The following is a 27,563-nucleotide window of genomic DNA, read 5'->3' as shown; positions in this document are numbered from 1 at the left end:
GAAGACTCTGGGCAATTGTAGTGTTCATGTTAAAGTGACACCCTTTTGAAAACATCTTTAATTAGTCGCTAACCCATGCTATGCACGGGAAAGTTCAGGAAATTTATTTTAATATATTATATGTTTTTTTTCCCTTTATTAAGCACTAATAAATAAAATTTGTACATTTGAACAAATAATCAAAGTTTATAGTAACAATTTCCACATTAAAATTGCAATAATATAACATCAAAAAATTACATACAAATAAATACAAAAATAATTTGTTTATGCTTATATGCTTCCACTTCTCATGGTTGGAAATCTTCTTTACTGTATACAATTGTATCTTTGTATGATGTAATCTCATTTTAACCTCAAGACAAAGTTAAATCATGGTCCCAAAGAGCAAAATAAGTTGTTTTAAGCCCTTGACAATGTTCTTTCTTTTCCATGTACCCTAGATCTCCAAAAGTGCAGCTTACATGCCTTGAAAAAGAAAATAACTTATTAACTTCCTTGACAATAACAAAGACCACCATATGAAAATGTCCACTTAACCAGGGCATAGCCAGGAATTTTTACATGGAGGGCCGATTCGAACCATGAACGTTGAAATCGACGACGATGAGTATCATCGTTGTATGGATAATCTATATTTTTAGGTTGATATGGACCTTTTTTGAGATAAGCTTGTCGGATTTCATCTTGTTTGCTGATAGGGAATTCACATATTTGTTTACGTGATCTTGGATCACGATCTATCTTTTCAAATTGAATTCTTGAGCATTTGGAGGGGTCAGAGTGTTCATCAGGCATTGAAGTATCAACATTTGTTTCTACAGGCACATGTGTCCTAATTTCTGAATTGCTAACGTCTTTTTTCTTAAAGAATGCATCAATTGTTTTTTGTTTGCTTATAATTCTTTTAGCTTTAAGAATATGACTAAAAAATTAACCTAAAAAGAAGTTAAAAAAATAAAATTTTAATTAGAAATTTTTACTTAGTTATATGGATGTTATTTATACTCAAGAAAAAACAAAATTTCTATTATAATTTAAACATACAACCCATTTTTAATATGACTTTAATTAATAATAACCCCTCAAACAAAAACAAAAATTAAACACACAAGTATTGTACACAACATAAACCAAACAATTTAACAACACCTACAGCCACATTTACAGTCACATGATATCTAACTAATCAAAAATAGGTAATAAATCAAAACAATTTTACCTTAGAAACTTTGTCTTCACAAAGTGCAAAGATGGGTCACCCGTGTGGTAATGCCTACTACCTCTGCCTGACTGCCTTCAACTTTAGATCTTCCCTTCAAGACTCATCACAAACAATCTCCCCATGCCTTCAATCATGTATTTCTCTAAAAATCTATGAAAATATAAAGAGCATGTGAATATTTAGGTGTAGATAGTTGAGAAAAAAAAAAAAAAAAGACACTAAAAAGAGATGAATGTCTAATGCTTAAGAAAGAGAAGAAAACTCACAAGTCACCAAGTTCCAAAACTAAAGCTGATGAAGAAAGAAAAAACTGGTCAGGATTTTTTTTTTTACTTTATTTATTTTTTATTTTTATTTTTTCCGGACTATGAGTACAGAGGACTGGAGTTTTGGGTGCTGGTAGGTAGGCAATGGTACCGGTGCAAATGAAAGTGTATCAAAGAAGACCAAACAAAAGAATAAGAAATAAAGAAAGGGATTCGGTGGGTCAGTGGGTGGGTTTTTTGAGATGAAGAGAAAGTGAAGTTTTGTTTTTAGTGTTTAGACTTGAGCAGGCCAGCTTGTTTTATTTGGAATACATAAGGTAATAAGGCCTAAAACTAAAGCTGAGCTTGGGAGAATATTTGAGCTGGGCTTGGGAGAATAGTTGAGAATTGGGCATGGGGGGTCCAGCTATCCAATATTGGGGGAGCCCAAAATTTTTTTCTACCTACTCTAATGGAATTTTTTTTTTTTTTTTTTGCAGGGCCTGGGGCCCCCCCAAGCCACTATGTGGCTTCGCCCCTGCACTTAACAGAATAAAAATCATATTATAATATTATTTCGTTTCACTAATCCGCAATTGAATTTAGTAACTCACATTAAAGATAACACCAAAGACTTTAAATTACATACAATCCATCATTTCTATCATGAAAATCAAAAGATATGAGCATGTGGTTTGAAAATCATCGTCTAAAGCATTGGCATGTCAAATAAGAAAAAGAATATAAAGCATTGAGCACATGCTTAACATGAAATGTAAAAACCTGGTCTTTTTTTAATTTGAGAAGTGTAGCTCTTTTATCTAACTTCAATATTAAAATAGGAAAAATAGGAATTTAATATTTTTTTAAAAAAAAATTATATCCCTAAACTTATTATTTAATGGGCAAAGAGAAAGCAAAGAGTTTAAAAAATGCTTTCACATATATCTTAGACGTGAATCTTTTCTACCATCCACACAAAGTCAATCACTACGCTATCATGCATGAAAATGTTTGTGGAGTGGTTTCACACCATTGGCATAAATGATATGCATTTCAAAGCGTTTTGATTATTCAACCTTCCATCAAACCCCATATGTTCTATAGGTCATCATGCACAATTCAAATTCCCATTCTCACTAATTTAAAGTAGCATCACATCAACAATAGCAATATTAAAAAGTTAAGAGATATGATTATGAATCTTTAGTACTCTTCTCAGATACTACCAATATGCATGATTATTCATTCATATAATAAATAATTTAATATGCATACAAGTAATCAAGTCAGTATGTGGAAACTTAATATGACATTTTTAATTTGGTACGTGCAAACATGTAAATATGACATTTCTAGTTTAATTTGCATTCAGCAGCGTGTGATTGTAGAATCCTTAAAAGTGATGTGCACAACTTTTCTTTTTCCTTTTTCTTTTCCAGCTAAATGTGCATTACCATTCTAGAATATTTGTAAAGTATATTAGAAGATACTGGAAAATTGGAGGAAAATAGATCAAAAAGAAATTGAAAGAAGTTAGAAACACACACCTAAAAGGAAGTGGCAATTCAATAAAGCACTCATTATATATTTATAAATTAATGATCAATTGTCTATTAATTGTACATATCAAGAGGCCAACTCTACCTCAAACTGAGAAGTCTATCTTTGTGAGTTTCAGATTAGGGATAGATTTTTTATTCTTAGATAACATATCTACTTGTTATAATTAGTACATAGTTAAAAGGAAAATCTGCTGCAAAATTGCACAAAATAATATAAATGAATCAAAAAAAAAAAAAAAAGTGATTGTGCTGCTAGGTTTATTTTTATTAATTTTCTAACTTGTACACGTCAATTAGATTTTAGATTGTTGTCATGATACCCATTGACAAAGCATCAAATAGGGCCAAGAAAAGCCCTTTCTCAAACCTTTTCTTTTAAAGTCATAGATAATAGGTCATATCAAATGGATTTGTGGCAAACTATAATGGAATAAACTTCAAAACCCCAAGATTTATAAGCTACTTAGGTAAAAAAAGTAAATTCCCAAAGCCATTATCTATTTATTCTAAAGATAACAACACACAAATACATCTAAATGCTAACAGTTCTATATAAACAAAATTATAAATTAAAGAAATCAATAAAGACCTATAAAGAATATATAAACCAACTTAACTTTGAGAATTATCAATTACCAAAATATCAATCATCTTAATCACAATATCACATAGAAACGATTATATAAATAAATTCATAGGCTTCAACTTATCGCATAATAACATATTTCTAGTAAATTTTATTTATAATCAGAATTTTCCAACCAACCCAAACAATATCCACTTAAAGCTTTTTTCTTCTTTTGGTAGCAAATCTAAGTCATGGATGTTTATGGGGATAGAACAATATACTACCACTATAAAAAGGCTTAGACAAAGATACTTACCTAAGAGAATGAACTTTTGATAGAATCATTGATTTGAGAACTTCTACTTTTAAGAACCCCTTCAAAAAAAGAAGAGTTCTGACATAAATTGACCTAAAGCTGTAATCCCTTTGAGTTTTTCTTCTTGCATGCATTTCAGGGTTGGATGTTTCCTCAACTTATTGTCATCCACTGCACAAAAAAATATATGAAACCAAGAGGAATAAGTTTCATATAATAAAGCTCTAACATAAATTTTCTAATTCCTATTGATCAACAGCGAGTCAACAATATCAATAAAAGAAAATTGAAATTTGAAAAAGATCAGATTGTAATTTTTCATACATGAAAAATAGTCCAACATCAGAAAAGGATCCCAATTCTTCAACAACTAATATGTCTTACTTGCACATCATCGGGTCTAATTGTAACCTTATGGCCTATACAATCCTAATGAGTAATATCTCCTTAAAATCCAAAAAACTCAACTTCAGTTTCTTTTCAATTAAACCTAATAGTAATCAAGTAATTGAATAGCTTTGAGACAAAGTATACCTATAACATGTACGTGACAATCTCAAAACCTGTAAAACATAAATCACATCAGAATATACCTAATTAATTATACACAATGATCCACGATTAATGAATGCACATAATATTCTATCTTTGATGTCAAAAAAAAAAAAAAAAGAATTCACATAATATCAAAAACAACAATGAGGGCAAAATCTATGTGTGGATGATTTGGAATTCCACTAGAAGGAGTCATTGCAATCCATATCAATAAAAGAAATTTGAAATTTGAAAAATATCAGATTGTAATTTTTCATGTATGAAAAATAGTCCAACATCAGAAAAGGATCCCAATTCTTCACATCAATCTTGAAAATTTAATACCCAGAAGATAGAAAGTCAAGAACAAAATAACCATGAATCAAAGTTGAAACCAACCAACTGATAAAACAAATAAAACAACTATATAAAGATTCTTGAATCCCAAACACACTAAATAAAAACACAAAATTATTTATAATTTGAATCCTACAATTTCACACTAACCCAACAAAAATCATTATTATTATTAAACAAAATTTAAAAACCAAAGCAATAACACAAAAAGAGAGAGATGGGATGGAACATAAATTTGAACATCTTCTTTGAGATGCATGTTTTATGTTAATTTAAAATTTCCAAGATTCCTTGAATTTCATATGAAAAGTTGCTAGTCTCACATCTAGGAATTTAGGATTTTGAACATAATGTTGTAATAATGTATTGAAAATAGAAATCATGAAAATGAAGATAACTCACCCTGCACAATTAGCTAACATTACAACAACCTTATTTAGCTTGGTTGGAATGAAATTGAATTCCCCCTAATGCAATCCTAGCAACAAAGTATAAAATATTAAAATATCATCAACTAAAAGTTCATAGCTTTAAAATTTGGAGTTAGAAGATTGCATAGCAAAGATCAGCTGCTAAAAATAAAAATGCCAACCAAGAAGAAACTTAAGAGGGAGATCATCACTGAGCCGCCCCTCTTTCAATGAGCTAAACTTTGAACATGACTTCTACCTTATGTGCAAAAGGGCTTTTACAAAGTATAAAATAATTATAAACTTGAGAAGGATCTTACAAATAAAAAATAGGAATGAAAATACAAGCAAAAATTAGTATAGAGACATGTACCAAATACAAAGAAGAGAGGGTATATATAAAACCCAGACGTGGCAAATTGCTAATCAAATACCACTCAAACACACCTAACATAATACTGTCATGCATTGAAAAATTAAAAGAATCCAAACTAATAACAAATAAGCAACGACTTTGAGGTTATGCTCAAGCCAAGCCAAAAATCTCTACCTTGACCCTTGAATTAGATCAAGCCTCACAAACAATACTTCTATGTACACTTTCACCAAAGCCCTTGAGAGAGGATAAACTCAAATTGCAAACACCAATCAAATTCATGTAGTACTTGAACTTGTGCGAAGGAGTTGATTTAGTCATCATGCATCTTAGTTGGATTATCTACATTCTTAATCTTCTGAAGAGGAATACCTCCCTAATCAACAATTTCTTGAACGAAGTACAGTGAACATTAATTAAAATTGAATCTAACCCAATTAAGTAAATCAAAACCAACCAACCATACCCAAAACTAAATTCTATTAAACGCCCAAATTTATAAAATTTTAAGAAAAAAAATTTTAAAAAAAACCTGAAGACATTCAGGGGTTTGGCTGTGCAAAGGCTTGAATCAACCATGAAGTGAATTAGTGATAGGCCAGAGCTCTGCGTTTAATGAGACTAAGGAGAAAGAAGGGAGGTCTACGTTTATTGAGATTGAGGTAGTCCTAAACGTGCTTATGTATTTATTATCGGGTTTAATAAGAATTTAGGTTTTTGTATTATCGGGTTCAATATTTATTAAAATTTTTGTTATAAAATTTTAGTTGAAGTAAAATTTTCAAGTTTTTGAAACATATATCTAATAGAGTTTTACTTAAACGAAACTATTGTAATATTTGATAAGATAATTACATGTTGAAGACAAATAATAAATATATAAGATAAAAAAAAACCTAAAAAAAAAAAAGACAAAGAAAAGAAAATAGTGTGACGTGAAAAATTGTGAGAGCTCCAAAGGTTTCGGTTATATATATATATATATAGATAATAATAACAATAACAATAAATATAAATAATATATGGGTTATGGGGCTTTAATTGGTCCCAAAGTCATTTAGACTAAAGACATTTTATTAATAAATCGATTGGAGACTCTTGAGATGTGTTCATGTACAAAATTATGAGGAAGGGGAAAAATGATAGATCTTGATGGGATACTTAGGTGAATATATATATATATATATAGGGTCATGCTATCGAGTGCCCTTAGGGCATTGTTTAACAATCAATTTTATCCAATTTAGGAAAGTTTTGACACCACTTTTATGGGAAATGAAAAAAGTTGTCAAAACACTAATTGTTTTTTTTTTTTTTTCCTTATAATAACTTTTTTTAAATTGATTATTACCCAATGTCCTAAGGGCATTCATTAGCATTTCCCATATATATATATATATATATAAAGCCAAAACTTAGAGAAAAATTTAATTAGAACTCAAATTAGATTTTAATTGGAATCTAATTTTGCGTCTAGTGTCCATTTGAACTTTCTTAATTTTAGTGAACCACAATAATGGCACTGCTTCAATTTTAATACAATACTTATTACTCATCTGTGCTTGATATGAGAACCCTACAAAATGTGTGTCCCATTCATTGTTCATATATGTGTCACTTAGGAAAATGAATTGGTGTAATAAGTTTGTTTTTTTTTTTTTTTTTTTTTTTTTTTTTTTTTTTAATTTTTTAAATAAGGGCAAATTATAGTAAACCCATCTATGGTTTGGACCATTTTCACTTTGCCTAACCGTGGTTTAAAACTTAACACTTTGCTCGCCTAAGGTTACTTCTGTTAGTGAGTTACTCACCTCCCCGTTTTCACCATTAAAAAATACATTTTTTAGATGAAAACAAACATAAAATGAATAAAAAAAAATTAGGGTTTGAAATTTAAAAATAAATGTATATGAACTTGACAAATAAAATTCCTAACTACAAATCAAATTCTCTGAAATTAGAACAAGTACAAATCAATGAAATGCCCACAAATTACAAAGAGAGCTCACATATTACAACAAACACATAACACAACACAAGATCTCAGAGAGAGAGACAAAGATCACAACACAAAAAATAGGTTCCACCATGGATATGGGTTCGGTTTAGATCAAAGAGAGAGAAATAGAGAGAAGAAAAGCTTAAGTAATGGGTTCAGTGGTCTGGTGTCGAACAAAGAGAGTCGGGCAAGGAGGCCCTGCCATGGGCGTGGGTCGACATAAGCAAAGAGTTAGAGAGAGAGAAAAAGTATGAGGGGTTTAAAAGGAGAGAGATCGGAAGGAAGGGGAAGCCACTGCTATTGGTGGTAATGGTGATAAGCATGCAAATGAGAAACACACTTTTGGCCATGACTTCTGTTTGGGAGAGAGAGAGAGAGAGAGAGAGAGAGAGAACCCAATGAAGCTTTTACCATGGAGGTTGGTGGTGGATCGGTACGGTGGTCCTGGAGATCGATGGTGATGGGATCTGGGTATGGTGGTCTTCATGGGGGTTGGCTTCCACGTTGAAGGTGGGTATGGTGGGTTTTGATTTCAGACAGTGAGTACCAGTGGATTTCCTTGTTTGTTGGTTGTTGTGATTGTGGAAGAAGAAGGTGGATTGAGTTTTTGAGATTTAAAAGCCTTTAATTTAGCCCTATTGGCTAAACAGGGTCGGCAGTTACAAACTTGTACTAATAGTTTGGTTCACGGAGTATTTAAAGCTCGATATTTTCCAAATGGAAGCTTCCTATTCACTAAATTGGGTAATCACCCATCGTACGCTTGGAGAAGTATTTTTTCAGCTCAATCAATAGTACAACAAGGATACCAATGGCAAGTAAGGAATGGAGATTCTATTGGAATCTGGTATGATAAATAGTTACTGATAGGGGTATTTTAGATATAGATTCAATACTCCTGGATACGTTATGCAAGGGAGCCAATGGCGCCCACGGGCCCATCAGCTTCACGGAAACAAACGGAAGACCTAGGGTGACAGTAACACAAACGACGACCCTGCAATGACAACCTAACAAGCGCTTCTTTAAGCTGATGAGGGACCCTTGGATGGGGTGAAGAGGCCGACGGGGTGGAGAGTTTGACCGGTCCAGCGTGGCTTGGCTTGATCCCCACGAATACCTATATGTCGAAACATCTTGCATAACACGAAAGACAAAGCCCATTACTCACCCATATCCCTCTCATATGGAAAGGTATCCTAAAATCTTGGAAACCCTAAGTGCTAGACCCTCACAACAAGGAAAGATCCCTACTTTGAAGGAATTCTGATTCACCACTCACCACTATATAAGTGCCAAACCCCTACTTTTCTTAAGTACGCAGAAACTCTCTAGCTCTCTCACTATAGAGTTCTTAGAGACTTTTCATTTACTAACTTGACCTTCGGAGGGTTTTTGGCTGGTACCACATCGGTGCCTTCTGTTTAGTCCATTTGGTCCTATTCACATGTATCTATTGGAGTGACTTGGAGCCTATAACTCATTGATGATTCTAGCACATCATCAGTTGGCGTTGTTTATAGGAACAATTTTGATTAACCATATCACCGCTTTTGAGACAAAAGAGTTGCATGGTCTAGATGCGTTCAATGGCTACCATCAACCAAGAAACAAGAAATCCCTCCAACGCCTTGGAAAGACAGGTGTAGACCTTAGTTGCAGCAGTAGAGCGACTAAAAACGCAGCAGCAACGTAACCTAGAAAATGTAGCAATGCCCACAACAAGAACGCAACAACGCAACCCAGAAAACGTAGCAACGCAACCCACAAAAATGTAGCAATGCATTAGCAACGGTTCGGATTCTCACTCTCTCTCTCTCTCTCTCTCTCTATAAAAATCAGACTTGCAGAAACCTTAGCCTTTGGGTTTTGGTATTTTTTGAATTTTGATTTGGGTTTTAAGGAAAAAAAATCGTATTCTCACTCTCTCTCTAAACCAGATTTGTAAAAACTAGAGCCTTTGAGTTTTGGGTATTTTTTGATTCTCAAAAAAAGAAAAAGAAAAAGAAAAAGAAAAAGAAAAGAGTTTTGGGTATTTTCTGAATTTTTGATTTGGGTCTTAAGAAAAAAAAAAAAAAAGAACGAAAAACAAAAAGAATTGGAAGGGAAAAGAGACGTAGGAATTGGAACTTGAGTTCCTAAAACTTGAGTTCCACATAAAAATCGAGTTTAATAGACTCAATTTACTACAGTGAACTCATGTTTTTTAGACTCAAAATGTTAATTGCTAAATAGTTTGGAAATGTTACTAACTAACGAATTTGTTTGAGAAAAGATGTTATTTTGAAAAAAAAACCCTTAATATTTCTTCAAACCATAGGTAGTTTATTGTATTTTACCCTTTAAAATTTTGTCTACATATAATAATAGAATGCAATTCAGGGAAAAAGAGGTAATATTAGATACAGTAGTGGAGAGCGAGAGCAAGCCTGGAAGTTACACTTACACCTTCTACTTGGGATCTGAATCCCAATACCCACTGGCACTGCGCAGAAATACTAGAAAATTAAAGTTTTGATTGAATTCCCGTTCTAATAAGAGTCCCTTACACGTTCCTCTCAACGACTCCAATTCAACCCCTTCAAAGACGATAACTCCAAATTTCTCTGATTCTTCTCTCCTCTTTTCTTAATATTTAGCTTTGGGTTTGGTCAAAATTCAAAATTCAAATGTGAACAAACTAAACTAAACAAAACCATAACTATAAATACATAGATCTAACCATGTTTAATTCCTTAGATTGTATCGAAACATAGGAACTGTAAAAAGAAATAAAAGGCAGCTGGTTTCTTGAGTTTCAACATGACTAGAACTAGGGATTTTTGTGATGGTCCGACCACCAGAGATTTCGTCTGCAACGCTTGTGCTGGTGCCTCTGCTGGTTAGCTTTTCATTTCAATCTCAATCTCTTTCTCCTAGCTTTAACTCATTTAGGGTTTCAAATTTGGTTCCAATTTTAACATTTTGATTACATTTGGTTGTGTTGTGTAATAATGAGTGATTGGTGATTTGGGTTTTTGCATTGTAGGTGCTATTGCTGCCACCTTTGTGTGTCCATTGGATGTAATCAAGACAAGGCTACAGGTCCATGGCCTTCCTCCTGTTCATAAAGGTTTGATAATGCTACAATCTCTGCCTCTTTTCACAAAGGGAATTGCTTTTGCTTCCTTTATGTATGATTTATAGTGTGTTAAGTAACACATTTGTGATGTTCTGAGAAACTAGAAATTTGGTTTTGCGAATTTTAATGTTTTTATATTGTTATATTCGAGATGACTCAATGTGATGTCGAGCATCAATTTTGTGCTAGTAACTAATAGACTAAGGGCCTGTTTCGATTGAGGCAGAGGGGAGTGGGAGTGGAGGAGAGTAGAGTAGAGTTGGCTAAAAATATGCTAGTTTTGGGTCATTTCTACTCTACTTTCCCTCGATCCAAATGGAACTTAAGTTAGCTTTAAGCATTAGTGAGAACTTGAAATTATGCGGAGTACTGTACTAACTTCAAATTATAAGTGTAACTCTTATGGACTTGCTACCCTTTGTATATGGTATACTTAGACTGTGTTACTACACCCTTATGATTTCCTGAAAAACTAGAAATTTGATTCTGCAAGTTTTAATGTTTCTATGTTGCTATGTTAGAGATGATTCAACGCAATGTTGTGTATTATAGTTCCGCCATCAATTTTATGGTACTAACAAGTTGTATAAGCTACATGGACTTGAAGCAATAATGAGAACTGGAAATTATATGGAACAATGTACTAGGTTGAAATTATAAGAGCTACTCTTTTTGATTGATGTTTTGAGTTTTGGACAAGGTTCAAACTAAAATTTGAGCTTGATGAAGATTTACTAGTTGGCTATCACTCTGGATAGAGATTTGGAGAATTTTTTTATTCTTAGTTGTAGGGTGAATTCTGTGAGTTGCTATGCTTATTAATTGCTGTTGTTATTTGTGTTTTTCTCTTTGGCGGACACTCAGGTAGCATCATTATTACAAGCCTAAAGGACATATTAAGAACTGAAGGTTTCAAGGGAATGTATCGTGGCCTTTCACCAACAATTGTAGCACTACTTCCAAATTGGGCAGTGAGTACTCCTTTCCTTGACTTGTTTCTGAAAATAAATGCTCAGATTCTTTTTTCTTTCTATGAGATACAAGATTGACTTGCCAATTCTCCCCTGTGAAAAAATGCTTTTGGGTGCATATGTAGTTATCATTAAAGATAAAAATGAGAGGAATTCTAAAAAGTAACACTCAAGATGTGGTTTCCTAGAATCTATTTTACCCCAAACTTGCCTCTTGCTTTCTCTGTCTACTATGAAATGTATCATTTACTAAGTTAGTGGCATTTAACAAGTCTCAATCTATTTATCATTCAAAAATCCCCCACCTTCACCATATGGCTTGTAAGAAGCTTTTATTAAACCCTTCCCCCACCCTCTTCCTTCAACCAATCCCCTTCAATTGTGTTGCTGGCTGTAAAGAGTGGACTTTTCTGCCCTACAAATTTCTTAAGCTGCTAGTAAATGTGGCCCTTTGAATGCAAAATTCTCTACCCAATCTTTTATTGCACTTATCTGGTTAAGAAGGGAATACCATGAAATTAGCTGCCACTGCCATATCAGAGGTTGAAAAGGGAATACCGAATACCATGTAATTGGCAATCATGTTTAAAAGACTTTTGAGTGAACAATTTACTTGCCATTTGTCATCCTGTTGGTTCTTGGCAAGTTGAAATCAAACATAAGGAACATTTTTATTTTCCCCTCTTAAATTGATCAGAATGAGATTTCTTATATACTTTTCCATGTAGCTAACACTTGAAGTTTCTTCTTGTGTATTTCTCATAATTTCCCAAGTGACAAAGTGCTCATTTCATATGTAGGTCTACTTCACAGTTTATGAGCAACTAAAAGGGCTACTTCATTCACATGGTTTGTGTTTTATGTTGTTACATAGTTGAAAAATATGTGTGTTCTCTTGATTTCTTATGAGGCAAATGGTTCAATCAAGTGGGTTATAAATATTTACCGAGTAAAGAAAAATATTGAATCTTGCTGGGTTGGTTGGTTTGGTTTCTTTTACAATTCATTGTTGCCACTTTGTAGGGGATAGCGACAATCAACTTACAATTGGTGCAAATATGCTAGCTGCAGCAGGTGCTGGGGCTGCCACTTCCATCACAACAAATCCATTGTGGGTTGTTAAGACCAGACTCCAAGTAAGTTGGGTGTGCTTATGTTTGTAATGCCTTGTCTCATTTCAATAAAATTATTCGTACTTAAAAAAGAAAAAAGGATGTTTGTAATGCCTTTAAATATATGAAACTATGGTAGCTGTGTTTGAGTCAATTATTTTTCCTGGTTTCATGCTTAATTCATGAGCAATTCTCTTCAACCTTTTTTTTCCTCTTTAAACAGTCAAATGACATTTGAAGATACATTTTGTAGCTGTGTTTAGTACTAGGTATTGGTTTTTCTAGTTGCAACAATATCTGCCTCTTTTCAATTTTAAAATTGGGAAAACAAAACATTTTCTCACACATCAGAAAGAGAAGCATTTGCCTAACTGAAGAGCTGATAAGTTTGATTATTATGTGAATGTCAGAAGAAAGTATTGCCTAGTAAGAAAAAAGAATAAACTATTGACTGTCAGAATCCATTATTAGTCAGAATGATGAAGCTACAATGTAAGGATAAAGTGAGACATTTTTTAAATCAATTAAATTATGCTTTGCTGTGACATAGCATTCAGACATGTGCAGGAATGTCTACAGCATTTTACAACATGGGATTGATTTTGTCATTGCAAGTAATATAACCACTGTTGATTGCATTTCACTACTTTTGGAATTTTGTTTCCCTCCTTGTAAACCGTGATTTATTGCTTGAAAATTCAAATTTTTTTTGTAGAAATTATGAATCCATGACCTTCACAAAAATGTCTGGTGGAGAAAATACCATACACAATGAAGGAAAATTAGTTACCAATACAGCAACCAAACGGTGAAGCTAAAACTGTCTTCTTTAAGTTCTATACCCGTATTTTAGCAGTAAGGTTTATTTAGAATTGACAAAGTGGAGATTCAGTGGAAGACTGCTAGAAATGTTAATTCAATAGCAGCCCTAGGTGGTTGATGCTTAATCACTTTTAAGCTGGCAAGTTGTTTCTCTAAGATAATAAGAGATACATCTCTCTAATGCATTTCTTTGAGATGCCAAGGGATGGATATTTTAATGTAGCTGGATTTGTTGTTTTGACTTCTTTGGGGAAGCAAGAACTGGAATATCTATTAATTACTGTGGGTATATGAGATAGTAATTATTGGACTAGGTACATTTAAGCCAATTATCAACTCACAACAGTTAATGCTTTATTTTCACCCTCCTTTCTCAAAGTTTTTCCTCCTTATTTTTTCACTCTAGATATGCTTGCAATATTTGATCCTTCTGCCACCCTAGTATAGCCATACCTCATTTTTCTGTAGACTATCAGACAATATGATTTGGTCTCTCTCTCTCTCTCTCTTCCATAAAGTTCACATTATCTTCAATCCTTGTAATTTGCAACCTGTCATATGAGATGAAGGGCTGTATAAGCCTGATATGGTAAGATGGTAAACAGATTTTATATATGTTGATTTGTTGATAACATGATATCAATGGACAATTTGATTTTAGGAAGAGTGGTTGACTTTGAAAAGGGTGTTAAAGAAAAAAAAATTGTAGAAAGGTGCCAAATTAAGGAGAGGTGCCAAATTAAGGAAAGGGTGCTATTAGAAGAATATCATCAAGACATCAACAAATTGACATATATAAACTATGATATATATATATATTCAATTGTTTTTAATTATAGTGGATGGCAGTATTGTTTTTATTGGTCAGTAAGATTTCCACCTATGACCTGTCCTGTCCCACCATTTTTACGGCCTAATCCAAGACTTAGGGGTCTCAAAATGGTTAGTAGCGTTGTGGTTTATCGTCTTAAGTAGTCTTAAAATATAAGGCATTAGCTGATGATTCTGTGCTTGTAAGCTGCTCAGAATATGCATTGTCTTTCGTAAAATGATATTGTAATGTAATAACATGATATGGCTGGTAATACCCAAGTTTCCCGACATATCACATTTTGTTTATGTTTCATTGAGGTGTTTTGGATAATCATTTCTTTTTCATCTTCATTCAGACACAGGGAATGAGGCGGGATGTAATTCCTTACAAAGGTATGCTTTCTGCTTTGACAAGGATAGCACATGAGGAAGGCATTCGAGGATTGTATAGGTAAGTTCTTCCTTAGTTTGATGTGTATTATGTGAGTTTGCAAATGACCAGTATCTGGGATCCAATCTTAAATACATTTATGAATAATTGTGGTAATTAATGCAGCTAGCTACTCTTTTACTGAAATTGGTTATAAATTATATTTTAAAAAGATTTGTTAGAATGATTGAGACCCATTCTGCTCAAAGCGATTACTGAAGTGTGCTTTCCACGTCTTTTAATTCAACAAAGAAAATCTCCATGCTGTATTCTTTTTGTCATGATATTTTTTTGGTTTGAAACAGTGGCATTGTTCCTTCATTGGCTGGGATAAGTCATGTTGCCATTCAATTTCCTGCATATGAAAAGATCAAGTTTTATATGGCAAGAAGGGGTACTGCTTATTTGTTTAGTTCTTTATTGGGTTAAATATGCTAGAATTTTGTGTGTTTTCTTACATTTAATTGGTGTTGATCTTAAAAATTTAAATTGTCAGGTAACACAACAGTTGATACGTTGAGTCCAGGAAACGTTGCTGTTGCATCATCAGTAGCAAAAGTAGTTGCCTCCGTGATGACTTACCCACATGAGGTATGTTTGGCTGCACTCTTCTTTTGCCAAACTGAAGTATGGCCTAATGCCCGAGAAACTCTCCCTTTCTTATGATTTGTTTTTGTTGTCCTGACTGAAATTTAAATAACCAGGTAGTGCGTTCCCGGCTGCAAGAGCAAGGGCAGGCCAGAAATACTGAAGTCCGATATGCAGGGGTTATTGATTGTGTTAAGAAGGTGTTCCAAAAGGAAGGCCTTACTGGCTTTTACCGTGGTTGTGCAACTAATCTGTTGAGAACAACTCCATCCGCTGTTATTACATTTACCAGTTACGAGATGATACGTAGATTCTTGGAGCGGGTTGTACCTCCAGATAATAAGCAGTGACAGCTCCGCCAAGGCTATGTCAAAGTCTCTGCGGGGCAACGGATGCACTGGAGGAGATTATGACACCAACTTGCGGCAATCATAAAACCCAATTGACTAACAGCAGACAGTGATTGACTAATTTTTTGTCCTCTGTACCGTTAGAGAATTTTTGTTTCCAAAGAATAGAAATGCTCAGTTAGCTTAAATTTGTCCGGCTGAAAAGAAAAAAAAAAAGTCCGGCCCCCAAAAAAATAACTTAAAATGTGAAGGTGAATAAAAGCAATTGCATTTTTTTTGAAAACAATTTTATTTGAGTTCAATATTGTAATTAGTACTTCCCATATCTCCGTTCCATTCGGAATGTGGACTTAAAGCATTTTATTGAGTTTGTCAAGAAAAAAAATGTAATAATTCTGGTTATAGAAGCAAAAGTTGTAAGTTCGATTGGATGAGCAAGAATCTTCTAAAGTGACTTTAAGTATGAGCCCTACAAATTATTTCTTCTCAGAGCCAATCACTTCTATGCTTTCTTCAATGTTGTGGTCCAGAATTGACCTCAATACGTCTGCACTGCCATGTATATTGATAAAATTGATGGTTGGAAGATCCCAGTTGGATTAAACCTAGCAAGTCTATTTGCAGAGATTCTCTTTGATTTGCTTTGCTTTGATTCTTATCTGAAATACGTAGGCTTTAAAGGAGTCATGCAAAACAGAGCTTAGCTCAACTTGTCGTCCAAATGGTACATTCCTAAATGTAATTTAATGTGTATAAACTCTAATGGTAAAAATGAAGAAATTTCTCAAGTCTTAAAATTGAAAATGACTGAAGGAGAGTCTCATTTTAATTTAATTTAAGGCGAAAACACTATTTTGGTCCCTATATTTTGAAGTTATAATCAATTTGGTCCCTACATTTTGGTAGTAATAAATTTGGTCCCTGATATTTTTAACTTGCACTCAATTTGGTCCCTACCGTTAACTCACTAACGGAAAATGCTTATGTGGCAAACGGTATGCATAGTTGGCATACTTAAAGCTTAGGTGGCAACTAAAATAATAATATAATATGAGCAAAAATAATAATTTATCAATTTAAAGAAATAAAAAAAATTAAAAGAAAAAACATGAATTCAGATCTATTGTTAAACATGAACACAGTCAAAACCCAAAAAAAATTAAACCCAAATGAAATCCACAAATCTCATCTCTTTAATTCAAGTTGGAAGCTGAAGTCTAAAAGAAGAAGAAGGCGAAGAAAGAATAGACGAAGATGAAGAACAAGGTGATCTTACAACTTCTTAAAACCTCTGACTCCAAACTCTTCAGCTAAAATCTATTTCTACCCACTCATACTCTCTCCTCGTATTTAAAATTCAAAACTGTTACTCTCTCCCACAAACCAAAACATTAAAAAAATTTATAAAAAAAAAAAGTGCTAAATCCAAACTCTTCAAACCCAAGGTCTTTTATATTTTGCTAATAATAATGCGAAAATAGGGGGATTCAATAAAAATTTTTGAATATTTGTTTGTGGGTTTTTAAGTGTATGCAATTTGAATTTGTTTGGATGGTTGAGATCCATTAGTTCATGTGTTTGATAATATAAACCCAATGTTTTAAATTTTAATAGTAACATGCTGGGCTTTTTAGTTTTACTTTTTTAAGGGGTGAAATTATATTAAATGTGGCTGGTTGGTGGTGCAAAATGATGAATGCAAGAACCCAGCATTTAGGTCGCTATTCCATGCAATTCGGACCAAATTAACTCACAAACCTTCACCTTGATCTTCATCTTCGTCTACTCCCCTTCGCATTCTTTTTAGCCTTCTGTTTCCAACATGGATTGAAGAGCTGAGATTCGTGGATTTAATTTTTCTGGGCTCTGGGTTTATGTTCAACAACAGATCTGAATTCATGTTTTTTCTTTTAATTTTTTTAATTTCTTTAAATTGATAAATTATTATTTTTGCTCATATGCTGATGTGTCATTTTATATTATTATTTTAGTTGCCACCTAAGCTTTAAGTATGTCAACCGTGCATACCGTTTGCCACGTATGTATTTTCCGTTTGCGAGTTAACGGTAGTGAGTGCAAGTTGAAAATATCAGGGACCAAATTGATTGATACCAAAATGTAGGGATCAAATTGATTATAACTTCAAAATGTAGGGACCAAAATAGTGTTTTCGCCTTAAATTAAATTAAAATGAGACTCTCCTTCAGTCATTTTCAATTTTAAGACTTGAGAAATTTCTTCATTTTTACCATTAGAGTTTATACACATTAAATTACATTTAGGAATGTACCATTTGGACGACAAGTTGAGCTAAGCTCTGTTTTGCATGACTCCTTTAAAGCCTACGTATTTCAGATAAGAATCAAAGCAAAGCAAATCAAAGAGAATCTCTGCAAATAGACTTGCTAGGTTTAATCCAACTGGGATCTTCCAACCATCAATTTTATCAATATACATGGCAGTGCAGACGTATTGAGGTCAATTCTGGACCACAACATTGAAGAAAGCATAGAAGTGATTGGCTCTGAGAAGAAATAATTTGTAGCGCTCATACTTAAAGTCACTTTAGAAGATTCTTGCTCATCCAATCGAACTTACAACTTTTGCTTCTATAACCAGAATTATTACATTTTTTTTTCTTGACAAACTCAATAAAATGCTTTAAGTCCACATTCCGAATGGAACGGAGATATGGGAAGTACTAATTACAATATTGAACTCAAATAAAATTGTTTTCAAAAAAATGCAATTGCTTTTATTCACCTTCACATTTTAAGTTATTTTTTTGGGGGCCGGACCTTTTTTTTTTCTTTTCAGCCGGACAAATTTAAGCTAACTGAGCATTTCTATTCTTTGGAAACAAAAATTCTCTAACGGTACAGAGGACAAAAAATTAGTCAATCACTGTCTGCTGTTAGTCAATTGGGTTCTATGATTGCGGCAAGTTGGTCTCATAATCTCCTCCAGTGCATCTGTTGACACCTAAGCTTTAAGTATGCCAACCATGCATACCGTTTGCCACATATGTATTTTTTGTTAGTGAGTTAACGGTAAGGACTAAATTGAGTGCAAGTTGAAAATATCAAGGACCAAATTGATTGCTACAAAAATGTAGGGACCAAATTGACTATAACTCTAAAATGTAGGGATCAAAATAGTGTTTTCGTCTTAATTTAATTTATTTTAAAATTTTGATAATTTGATTGTTGATGTGCCATTCTTGGACGTAGTTCGAACTGTGGAGAGACAATAATAGCTCATGCTCTCATCATCTCATGAGACCAAGGCGAGACCAATTTTCTCAATCAAATTCTTTCTTGCATAGACAAAAGGAATTTTACTAATACAAAGGATGAAAATTTAGGATAAAAACAGCGCGCTCTTGTTAACTTTAATAAGCTATGTTATTTTAGCTATAAAAAAAAATGAAAAAAAGAAAGAAAGAAAGAAAAAGCTATGTTAAGAAATTCATATATTACAAGCTGCATAAAGTAACACCGCTAGCTACCCGCTACTTTTTCTATTTAAATTTATTTTTTAAGAAAACAACCCACTTCTTCAATCATGGCTGATGGCTTCTCAAAAAAAAAAAAAAAAAAAAAAAAAATAATTTTACTTTTTAGGGTGAAAGTGAAAATATTTAATGTTTAAATCTCAAGTATTTCAACTATTAATTTATAAAAAATAAAAAAGAAAAAAACGAAAAAAAAAAAAAAAAAAGGGCCAAGGTTAAGAATAGTTTTTCTCCCACAAAATTTCTTACACTATTATTATACCGCGCGAATAATATATAAAGGGGGGGATTTTCAAAATGCGAAGCCAAGACCGCCTTTGACTGAGCGTGGCTTTATCTTTTGCCTTTTCACGGAGGGGATGGTTCTCTTCTAGCCTTAACAAATATTCTCTTGCTTCCATGAGCCACTGTCCTAGTCCTGGTCCAACGCACTTTTACTTTCACTTTCCACTGAATTCTTTGCCTTCAAAAGCAGTCCAAGAGGGCCACCATCACAAAAAGCAAAAGAAGAAGAAGAAGAAGAAGCAACAGCTTTTCCCTGGTCCTGGATATGAAATGTGACACAGCAATCATCGGAATTTATTTTGAAGATTTGGTTTGGCTTTGGCTTTGGCTTGTGCGCTGAACTTTGACACAAACATGATACATGTCTAAAAAAAATGACCGTTTTATCAATCTCGTATCACATCCATTATTTTGTTTGATAGATTTTCTTACAATTAAAGTCCCAGAAACGTACCATAAAATAGACTAACATCATGGTGACCTTAACAACCATCTACCAAAGAAAAAAAATTTAAAGAAATACACAAAAAATAAGTAACAGCATCATATATATATAGATTCATAACTTCAACTTCATAGTAACCTTAACGCAATATATAGCAGCACATTTTTTTGAGAAGTAGCATACGAGGTTTTCATTTCTACGAAATTTGGAAATACAGAGAGCACTTAATTACTGCTAACACTAGAAATAGAATCTAACCTCTACGACAACGGCAGCAGCAGCGACAACAACAGACGAACAAAAATACATTAATTGTTCCAATGATAAGCTCTATCATGAACACTTCAAAATTCTGAAGTAACCCAACTATTAAAACATTATTATTTTCATATTTTTAGTGGGTAAACTTGAAAAGTTATGTCGAACATTTGCCCTCATTAACTAGTGACTCCTCAGGAATAGTAGTCAGCACAGGACGCCAAGCCCTCCTTAACAACGACCTGTAACGGAAACCATTCCAGACCGGTTTCGGCGAACCCGGTCCGGCTCTCCAATTATCAAAACCGCCTCCAACCAAACCAAGCCTCTCTTCCATTTCTCCACCATGAGTCTCTTCGAGTCCGAGAGGCGGCGAAGACACGAACAGGTCCTTGAGAGTGTGACTCTGCACCGCCATTGAATCCTTTTCTTTCTCCTTCTTCTTGTCCTTCTTTTGCGGTGAAAATATCGACGGAATTAGTGGCTGAAACGGCGGGTTTGAGCGGCTTCGGCTGAGGAGCATTCGCAGAGTGGTCTTGCGCCGAGGGAGTTGGACCACTGGGCTCGTCCTTGGGCTCCGAGTGGGGCTCGGAGCCACGCCGCATTGCGTCGCTAGTAGCTTGAATTTCTGAAGTGTCGCCATCTCCACTTCAGGTTCTTCAGTTTTCTTTCTCTCTTTGTGATTATGACTCTGTCTCGGTCTTTTATGTGTTGAGAGTTACTTGGATTTCAGTGAATTTGAAATTTGAAAATGGGTTAATGATTTTTAGGGAGGGAGTGATTGAGTCCATAAAGGAAGAAAAGTGTCTGTCGGGAACTGGTTAATCTTTTTTCTGTTTGATTGGATTTTGTTTCTGTTCTTCTTTTGGCAATTTCAAGGCGTGGAATGGATTGGGGCTTCAAAGGTTGATAGGAAATCAAAACACATTTAATCTTTATATTTCGGTAACAATCAATTTAATTTATGTTATTTTTAATTTGTAGTTAATTTGGCCCTTATTCACTTATCATTAATTCACTAATAAAAAATGTCTACATGATTAACAGTTACATTGATGACATGTTTAATATTAAAAAATTAAATTAAATCTGATGTTGGTGCGTTTCTCTAAAAATAAAAAATAAAAAAAAAATTCTGATGCTAGTGTGTTTATATTTTGTTGACCACATCATTGCTTAGATGGCAAAAAGGCCATGTCAGCATTTAAAAAAATATAAATAACCATTCAAATAAAATTTCAAAACTTTATAATAACAATTTAAATAACAAAATTATCAATTTCTTATTTTCTTAGCCGTTGTTTCCAAAAAGAAAAAAAAAAAAATTCTTGACATTCAAACACAAAAACAAATACAAAAAAAAATATCAATACAATACCAAAAAAAATTCAAGAAAATCCACATTTGTGCTAATGTCTCTAGGTGAATCCCTTTGCTGTGAATCACAAATCTAAGCCTTCTCGCCAACACTACTCAAGATGCAACTAAAACATCAAACTTCAACCACAAATCCAAGACGCTCCAAGTGATCGTTGTTCACCCCTCACAGACTAACTGCAACTCAACTGCTTGAAGTTTGGCAACCAACAACTACTCAAATTTCAACCAGCCACAACCCAAGAAATATCTAGTCAACCCATTTTCAAACCAACCCTTCAGATCATATCTCGAGACCTTGTACCTAGGGATGGCAATGGGGCAGGGCAGGCTCGAAGGATGGGGTCTTCGTCCCCGCCCTGCATGTTTTTGTCTTGCCCCATCCCGCCCCGCCCTGCATGACGGGAGAAACTTTCTAACCCCATCCTTGCCCCATGGAGCCTCGTGAAGCCCCGTCCCACCCCGTAAAACTCTACTATTGTTAAATTGCATTACAACTAGTACAATTTTTTTAATGAAACATATTTCATTAATAAAAATATACTTGAAATTGCAACTAAATTTATCCCATCAAATCAAATCAATTTTTAGAAAAAAAAAAATTGAATAATATATCCAAGCGTTTAACAAGATAATCACACAAAAAATCTCATAGTATAACACATAACAAAATAAAGGCAGAGAATCACATTGGGTAGAATAAAATAAGCTAATATTGATATGTTTGTTTAAATAATAGGGTTTTAGGGTATGAAAAATTTACAATTATAACCCTTAGCAATGTGGGGTGGGGTGAGGTGAGGCGGGGCGGGGACGAGGACGAGGAGGGGAGGGGTGGGGCTAAAATCTTGCCCTATTCCTGTCCCACCACCTTTGCGGGGTGGGAAAAACTTGCTTGGGGCGAAGCGAGTTAAGCGGGGTGGGTCAAAATTTCCATCCCTACTTGTACCTGCCAATCTTACCAATAGAATAGTGCTATCGAAATGAGCCGCCAACAACAATAATAACAAAATCGAAGATACCTAGATCGCGATCTAGACCAACAAGAGGCGATCCAAGTGTTGGAATCGACATCTCTAGCTTTGACTTGGAGCAACCACGCTCCCTATGTAGCAAGACGATGACTCTCGTGGCAGTGCCATTGTGCATCTTACTGTGTGGATGCCAACCTAGGTGGACTTGAGATGGAGGAACCAAGAGAGAGGAATGAGATAAACTAGAAAGAGAGAGACTGGAGAAGATTTGAGTTTTGGGTTGTCCGTTGATGAATGTTGAGAGAGAGAAGTGAAATTCCGTAAGAAAAATTAAAAGGAATAAAAAAAGAAAAGGAAAAAAAATTAGTAAACAAAAAGAAAAGAAATTTTTTAATGTTGACATGGCTTTTTTGCCATCTAAGTGCTGTTGCGGTCAATAAGATATAAACACGTAACTATCAGATTTAATTTTTTAATATTAGACATGCCAACAATGCAATCCGTTAGCCATGTAGGCATTTTCTGTTAGTGAGTTAACAGTATGGACCAAATTGACTGCAAGTTGAAATTTAATAGAGACCAAATTGGCTACTACCAAAATGTAGAGACTAGATTGACCATGACTCAAAAATGTAAGGACCAAAATGGTGGTTTTGCCCAAAAAAAAAAAAAAAAAAACGCTAAATTACTATTTTAGTTCATATATTTGGATAGTAATAATTTTATCCTCGTTATTTAGGGGTAATTACACTCCACTTTACCCAAAATTTGATGGGGAAAAAAATTCTAAATTTATGATAAAAAATTATCCTTATGTTTATATTAGTAATAAAATGTTTTAAATTTTTATAAAAATTTCTTTACAAAAGTTTAACCATGGTTAGTAAAAACATAACTGAAATCCATTGAAAAACACTTGCAACAGCAAATCTCTCTATAATCCATTGAAAAAAAAAAAAAAAATCATACACTTGCAACAATTTTTATTTTTATTTATTTATTTATTTTATTATTATTTTTTTTTTAGAAAAGAAGAAAGCTATAATAATATTAAAGAAAGGGTGCCAAATCAACGACAATTATAGAATTAAGATGTGAAGGAACACCCTCCATCTACGCCTTTAAATCACTAACATATCTAGCATGTATGGTAAAATCGTGAGCAACAGAAGTTCCTTGTCTCTTACCATGAGATACAGTAAGACCAATAAAGGATTCTGCTATAACCTTTGCATCCTCAATCAAATGACCAAAAGAAGCAAATAAAGTTTCCTCACTCCTCAAAGAATTTATAACTTTGTCAGAGTCGCCTTCAAGGATAATGGAAGAAAAACCTACTTCTTGAGCAAAAATTAAGGCTCTTACAACAACTAGAGCTTCAATTTTATCAACTGAGGAAGGTAAATAAATATCTATGAACTGCTCAAACCAAGGTTAACCTGTCCAATTTCTAGAATTGAACATGGTTCAAATACGGTTCAGATCATGTTCAATATTTGAAAAAAATATGTTAAAGTTTTAAATGGTAGGAATAAAACCTCAGCACAAGCACTAAACATATCAAGATACTGACCATTTTTGCAAGTGTAGGGGGGCAAAAAAATGAAAAAGGCCTGGCCTAACGAGAACGAAGTTGGGTTGGGAAATAGCCCAATACAACTAATTTGGAGAGATGGATGGTCAAGGTCAACCTTTTATGCCTTGATAGCCTCGGTTTCATAATTTAAAGAAAGATGGTTGACAAAATAACAATTTAAGAGTTGAGTCAAGAAAGAGAGAAATTCTTATTTAAGTTCTTCCTTGGGCTAGCTAAGGAGCAACAGTTCTAGAGTTTTACTCTTCTTAGATTTACAATGCTCACTCTTCCTTTCTATTTCCCTATTTCTCTCTCTTTGAACTTTTTTCAATCCCCCATCCTAGAGGAGCTTCCTTCCTTTATATGGTTACTTGGATTGCATCCCAGCTCTCCATTTGGATGGCTATTGATCCTTACTTGGATACTTGTCCCATCGTTGCATTGCTGGTGGTGGTATAGTAGGATGCAGCCTATGATGGCACTATTTAGTGGTCATTTTGCCATTAATGTGATGGGTGCTTTATTTGGAAGCTTCCTCCTCCACTTGCTTGCATGTCTCTACTTCCTCCCTCAGTTTTCAACCTTATGGCCTTGTTGGTTTGTCCCTGATCTCCCGAGGAGCATTTGCCCCTTGGGCTCGTCTGGTGAGCCGCTCTCCTCAATTTCTTTGATTGGCTTATCTAGGCTAGGCTGGGCCTGATTTGATGAATAGTTGGACCCCATTACCCCTCGGGTGGATTCTACCCAATGACCCTCTCTCTCTGGGCTTCCCTTTCCCATAATAGCCCCTTAAAACTTCACTCCCCTTGCCATTCGAGGGAGTGGGGTTTTGGTAGGAGGTGGGGGAGTTGGCATGCTTTGGGTGCGTTCCCATGTTGAAATGTCTTTTCAACTGCCTTACATGCACTCTTGACATTTTGGTATCCTTAACATTGCAATTAATGCTGTAGACGGCTACGTGTCCCCCCACGTTCTATAGCATGATGAAGATCTTATAGCTGACGTTTTTTAGAGTTAATGGGCAGGAAAATTACCACTATCTTATCACCCTTATATAAAGGGAGGTGGAGGTCATTCTTCCTACTTTCAAAAAAATTTACTTCATCTTCAAAAAAGCTACCTGAGGAGCCTAGCTTCCCACACTTGTAAATTCTTTAAGCTTTTGCTTAGCGTAGAATTCTTTCTTCTTTTCTTTCACTCTTTAGGATGGGTAGATTTGCTAGCTTGGTAGACACTCTCGAAAAGAAAAAGGCTTTCAAGGCTAAGTATAATATTCCCGCCAAGGTGACCACAGAATATTGTGAATTAGGGGATTGGTACACCAAAAGAAAGACTAAGGATGTAGTTATCACCATGATAGCTTTTATAGAGGGTGGGATGAGGTTCCTTATGGATAGGGTTATTAGAGACTTTCTTAACTTCTTTAGGCTCTGCCCCACTTAATGCTCCCCAAACCTTTTTCGGTTAGTGAACAATGTATCTCGGTTGATCGAGAAGAAGGGTGTTTACTTGACCCATCATGATATCAACTAGGTATATAGTTGCCAAGATAGCGAGGACAGGGGGTACTACCTTAGAAATAGGGTCCCCACGGTTAGGTTGATTTCCTGTCTTCCCAAAACTAACAAAAGTTTGGACGAAGACTTCTTGATCATTTCGGGGGACTAGCATGATGGACATCATTTTCCCATAAGAGACAGAACACCATGTGGGGTAAATAGGGGCCTAGGATTGAGATATCCTTTTATTTTACCACCTATGTTTTTTTTTTTTTTTTCAATAATTATTTTTGCAAACAAGGATTTCACCACGAAGAATTTCAACTTAATGAACACCCCCGACCTCAACAGGATCCTTAAATTCGAGATATTCCTTTTAAATACACTTCAATCTCCACTCACTTCTAGTCCTCGAAGCAAGTGATCAAGGCCAAGTATCCTTAGCTTGCTAGGATTGACGTGGTGGTTGAAGGATTCATCAAAGGTCCTCCCCTTATAGGAACTCTTCTAGTTGAACTCACTACTTATTAGGTTGACCAACTCATTCAGGGTGAGAAGGAACCCATACCTTTTGAAAAAGAGCAAGAAGAGGTTGTGAAGGAAACTCTCATTATAGATTTGAAGAGGGTTTTGAAATCTTTGATAGGCCAAAACCAACTGAAAGACTTGAAACCAGTTCAAGACCTAGGCCCGTTGTGTAAGTTAACACCAACCAGGAAGCCACTAATGTACTTGAAGGAATGGTGGTTCAAAAGAGGACTCCAAACCTTCTAGCTCTCTTAGAAGCCCACGCTGGGGCGAGGCTCTTGTTGCTTCGAGGCCTCCGACTCCCATCCTACCTTGGAATTCTCCTGCTGAACAAGTTGAGAAAAAGTGAAAGAGGGATAAAAAGTAGGACAAAGAGACTGTGGAAGAAGGGGAAATTCAGGATCAGCCTCCCACTAAGCCTACTAAAGGGGCCAAATCTATTTGACTTTAACAAAAGAAGAGTGTCTCTGAGGGTATGGCCTCTGAGGTAGCCGCTAAACGCTAATTAAAGGTTCCAAACTAGAATCCAAAGTTGGTGTTAGATGTGCCCCTCTTCCCTCGGATGCCTTAATAAGGGACTTTGCCAAGGGGAGGGTTAGTTATGTGGCTGATGCGGAGGAATAAGTGCTCCTTCTTCCTCGGGACATGACCGAGTTGAGGAACCTCAAGAAACATGAGGTGTTTCTATCCCTTAAGAGGGACTTAGCACTAGTAAAATTTTTAGCTCTAGCTCTCTTTTTATCCTAACTATTATGCCATGTGTGTGTTTTCCACACAATATTAAGCCTTGGTTTAATCATTTCCTACTATTTTCTTATTGTTAGGTTGTTTAGGCATCCCATGTTGTCTAGGAATGGGTGGATTCTGCCATGGCTCAAGTCAAGAAGGAGGAATTAAGGAGGTTCACGACTAACAAGGACTAAACTCATGCCGAGAAGAAGGTAAATGAGACCCTCAACCAACTAACCGAGAGTGAGAAGGCTAAGAAAAGTGCAAAGGCTACCATGGCTGGGTTTGAAAGGCAAGCTCAAGAGTAGCACGTTCATCTCTAGAAAGAGAAGGAGCAACTGGCCATTGTTAGGGAGAACATTGAGGCACTGAAGAAAGAGATGGAAGGCATGAAGGAGGAGATATAGAAGATGGAGCAAGTGGCCTACAAGCTTGGGCAAACGGAGATAGAGACGAAACTGAAGTCTCAGCTTAAGGAGGTTTGCTAAGGGTTCTATTAAGAAGTCTGGGCTAAAGCTCTGAATGCAACCAGAGTGGACCCTTCTTCGGAGCTGAGGAACCTAGTAAGGATCATCT

At 34.8% G+C, this 27,563-nt stretch overlaps 2 protein-coding genes and 1 long non-coding RNA gene across 7 annotated transcripts; 1 reads left to right on the top strand and 2 right to left on the bottom strand.

The window, feature by feature from the left end:
• Window positions 1-434: 434 nt before the first annotated feature.
• LOC136065624 (uncharacterized) lies at window positions 435-6,285 on the bottom strand. Of its 5 annotated transcripts, XR_010627248.1 has the most exons (6): window positions 6,129-6,285; window positions 5,213-5,288; window positions 4,454-4,482; window positions 1,492-4,090; window positions 1,223-1,375; window positions 435-468 (listed from the first exon to the last, which is right to left on the bottom strand). It is a non-coding gene; the product is annotated as an uncharacterized LOC136065624 (long non-coding RNA). The 5 variants fall into 5 exon arrangements; XR_010627246.1 differs by lacking the exon at window positions 435-468 and having other exon boundaries at window positions 550-1,375; XR_010627247.1 differs by lacking the exon at window positions 435-468 and having other exon boundaries at window positions 550-1,375; window positions 3,920-4,090.
• Window positions 6,286-9,969: 3,684 nt separating this feature from the next.
• Window positions 9,970-16,262, top strand: LOC112039500 (nicotinamide adenine dinucleotide transporter 2, mitochondrial). The gene is made up of 9 exons (XM_024072375.2): window positions 9,970-10,476; window positions 10,624-10,707; window positions 11,581-11,687; window positions 12,488-12,536; window positions 12,711-12,823; window positions 14,791-14,885; window positions 15,170-15,258; window positions 15,361-15,455; window positions 15,569-16,262. The coding sequence occupies exons 1-9, from the start codon at window positions 10,398-10,400 to the stop codon at window positions 15,800-15,802; spliced, it is 945 nt and encodes a 314-aa protein (XP_023928143.1). The 5' UTR covers window positions 9,970-10,397; the 3' UTR covers window positions 15,803-16,262.
• Window positions 16,263-20,131: 3,869 nt separating this feature from the next.
• Window positions 20,132-21,194, bottom strand: LOC112039488 (uncharacterized). Its single transcript, XM_024072361.2, has one exon. It carries the CDS (start codon window positions 20,945-20,947, stop codon window positions 20,462-20,464), a length of 486 nt encoding a protein of 161 aa, XP_023928129.1. The 5' UTR covers window positions 20,948-21,194; the 3' UTR covers window positions 20,132-20,461.
• Between the last annotated feature and the right edge of the window lie 6,369 nt (window positions 21,195-27,563).

This window comes from Quercus suber, unplaced genomic scaffold, assembly GCF_002906115.3.
Source record: "Quercus suber isolate HL8 unplaced genomic scaffold, Cork oak 2.0 scaffold_1054, whole genome shotgun sequence".
Lineage (NCBI taxonomy): Eukaryota > Viridiplantae > Streptophyta > Magnoliopsida > Fagales > Fagaceae > Quercus > Quercus suber.
The sequence above is the reverse complement of the archived record's forward strand: the minus strand, read 5'-3'. Positions and strand labels throughout refer to the sequence as shown.

Coding starts and splice junctions, on each gene's coding strand:
- LOC112039500 (XM_024072375.2), top strand. CDS start 10,398: ATGACTAGAACTAGGGATTTTTGTGATGGTCCGACCACCAGAGATTTC. Junction 10,477..10,623: donor TTGTGCTGGTGCCTCTGCTG/GTTAGCTTTTCA, acceptor TTTGCATTGTAG/GTGCTATTGCTGCCACCTTT. Junction 10,708..11,580: donor CCTTCCTCCTGTTCATAAAG/GTTTGATAATGC, acceptor GCGGACACTCAG/GTAGCATCATTATTACAAGC.
- LOC112039488 (XM_024072361.2), bottom strand. CDS start 20,947: ATGGCGACACTTCAGAAATTCAAGCTACTAGCGACGCAATGCGGCGTG.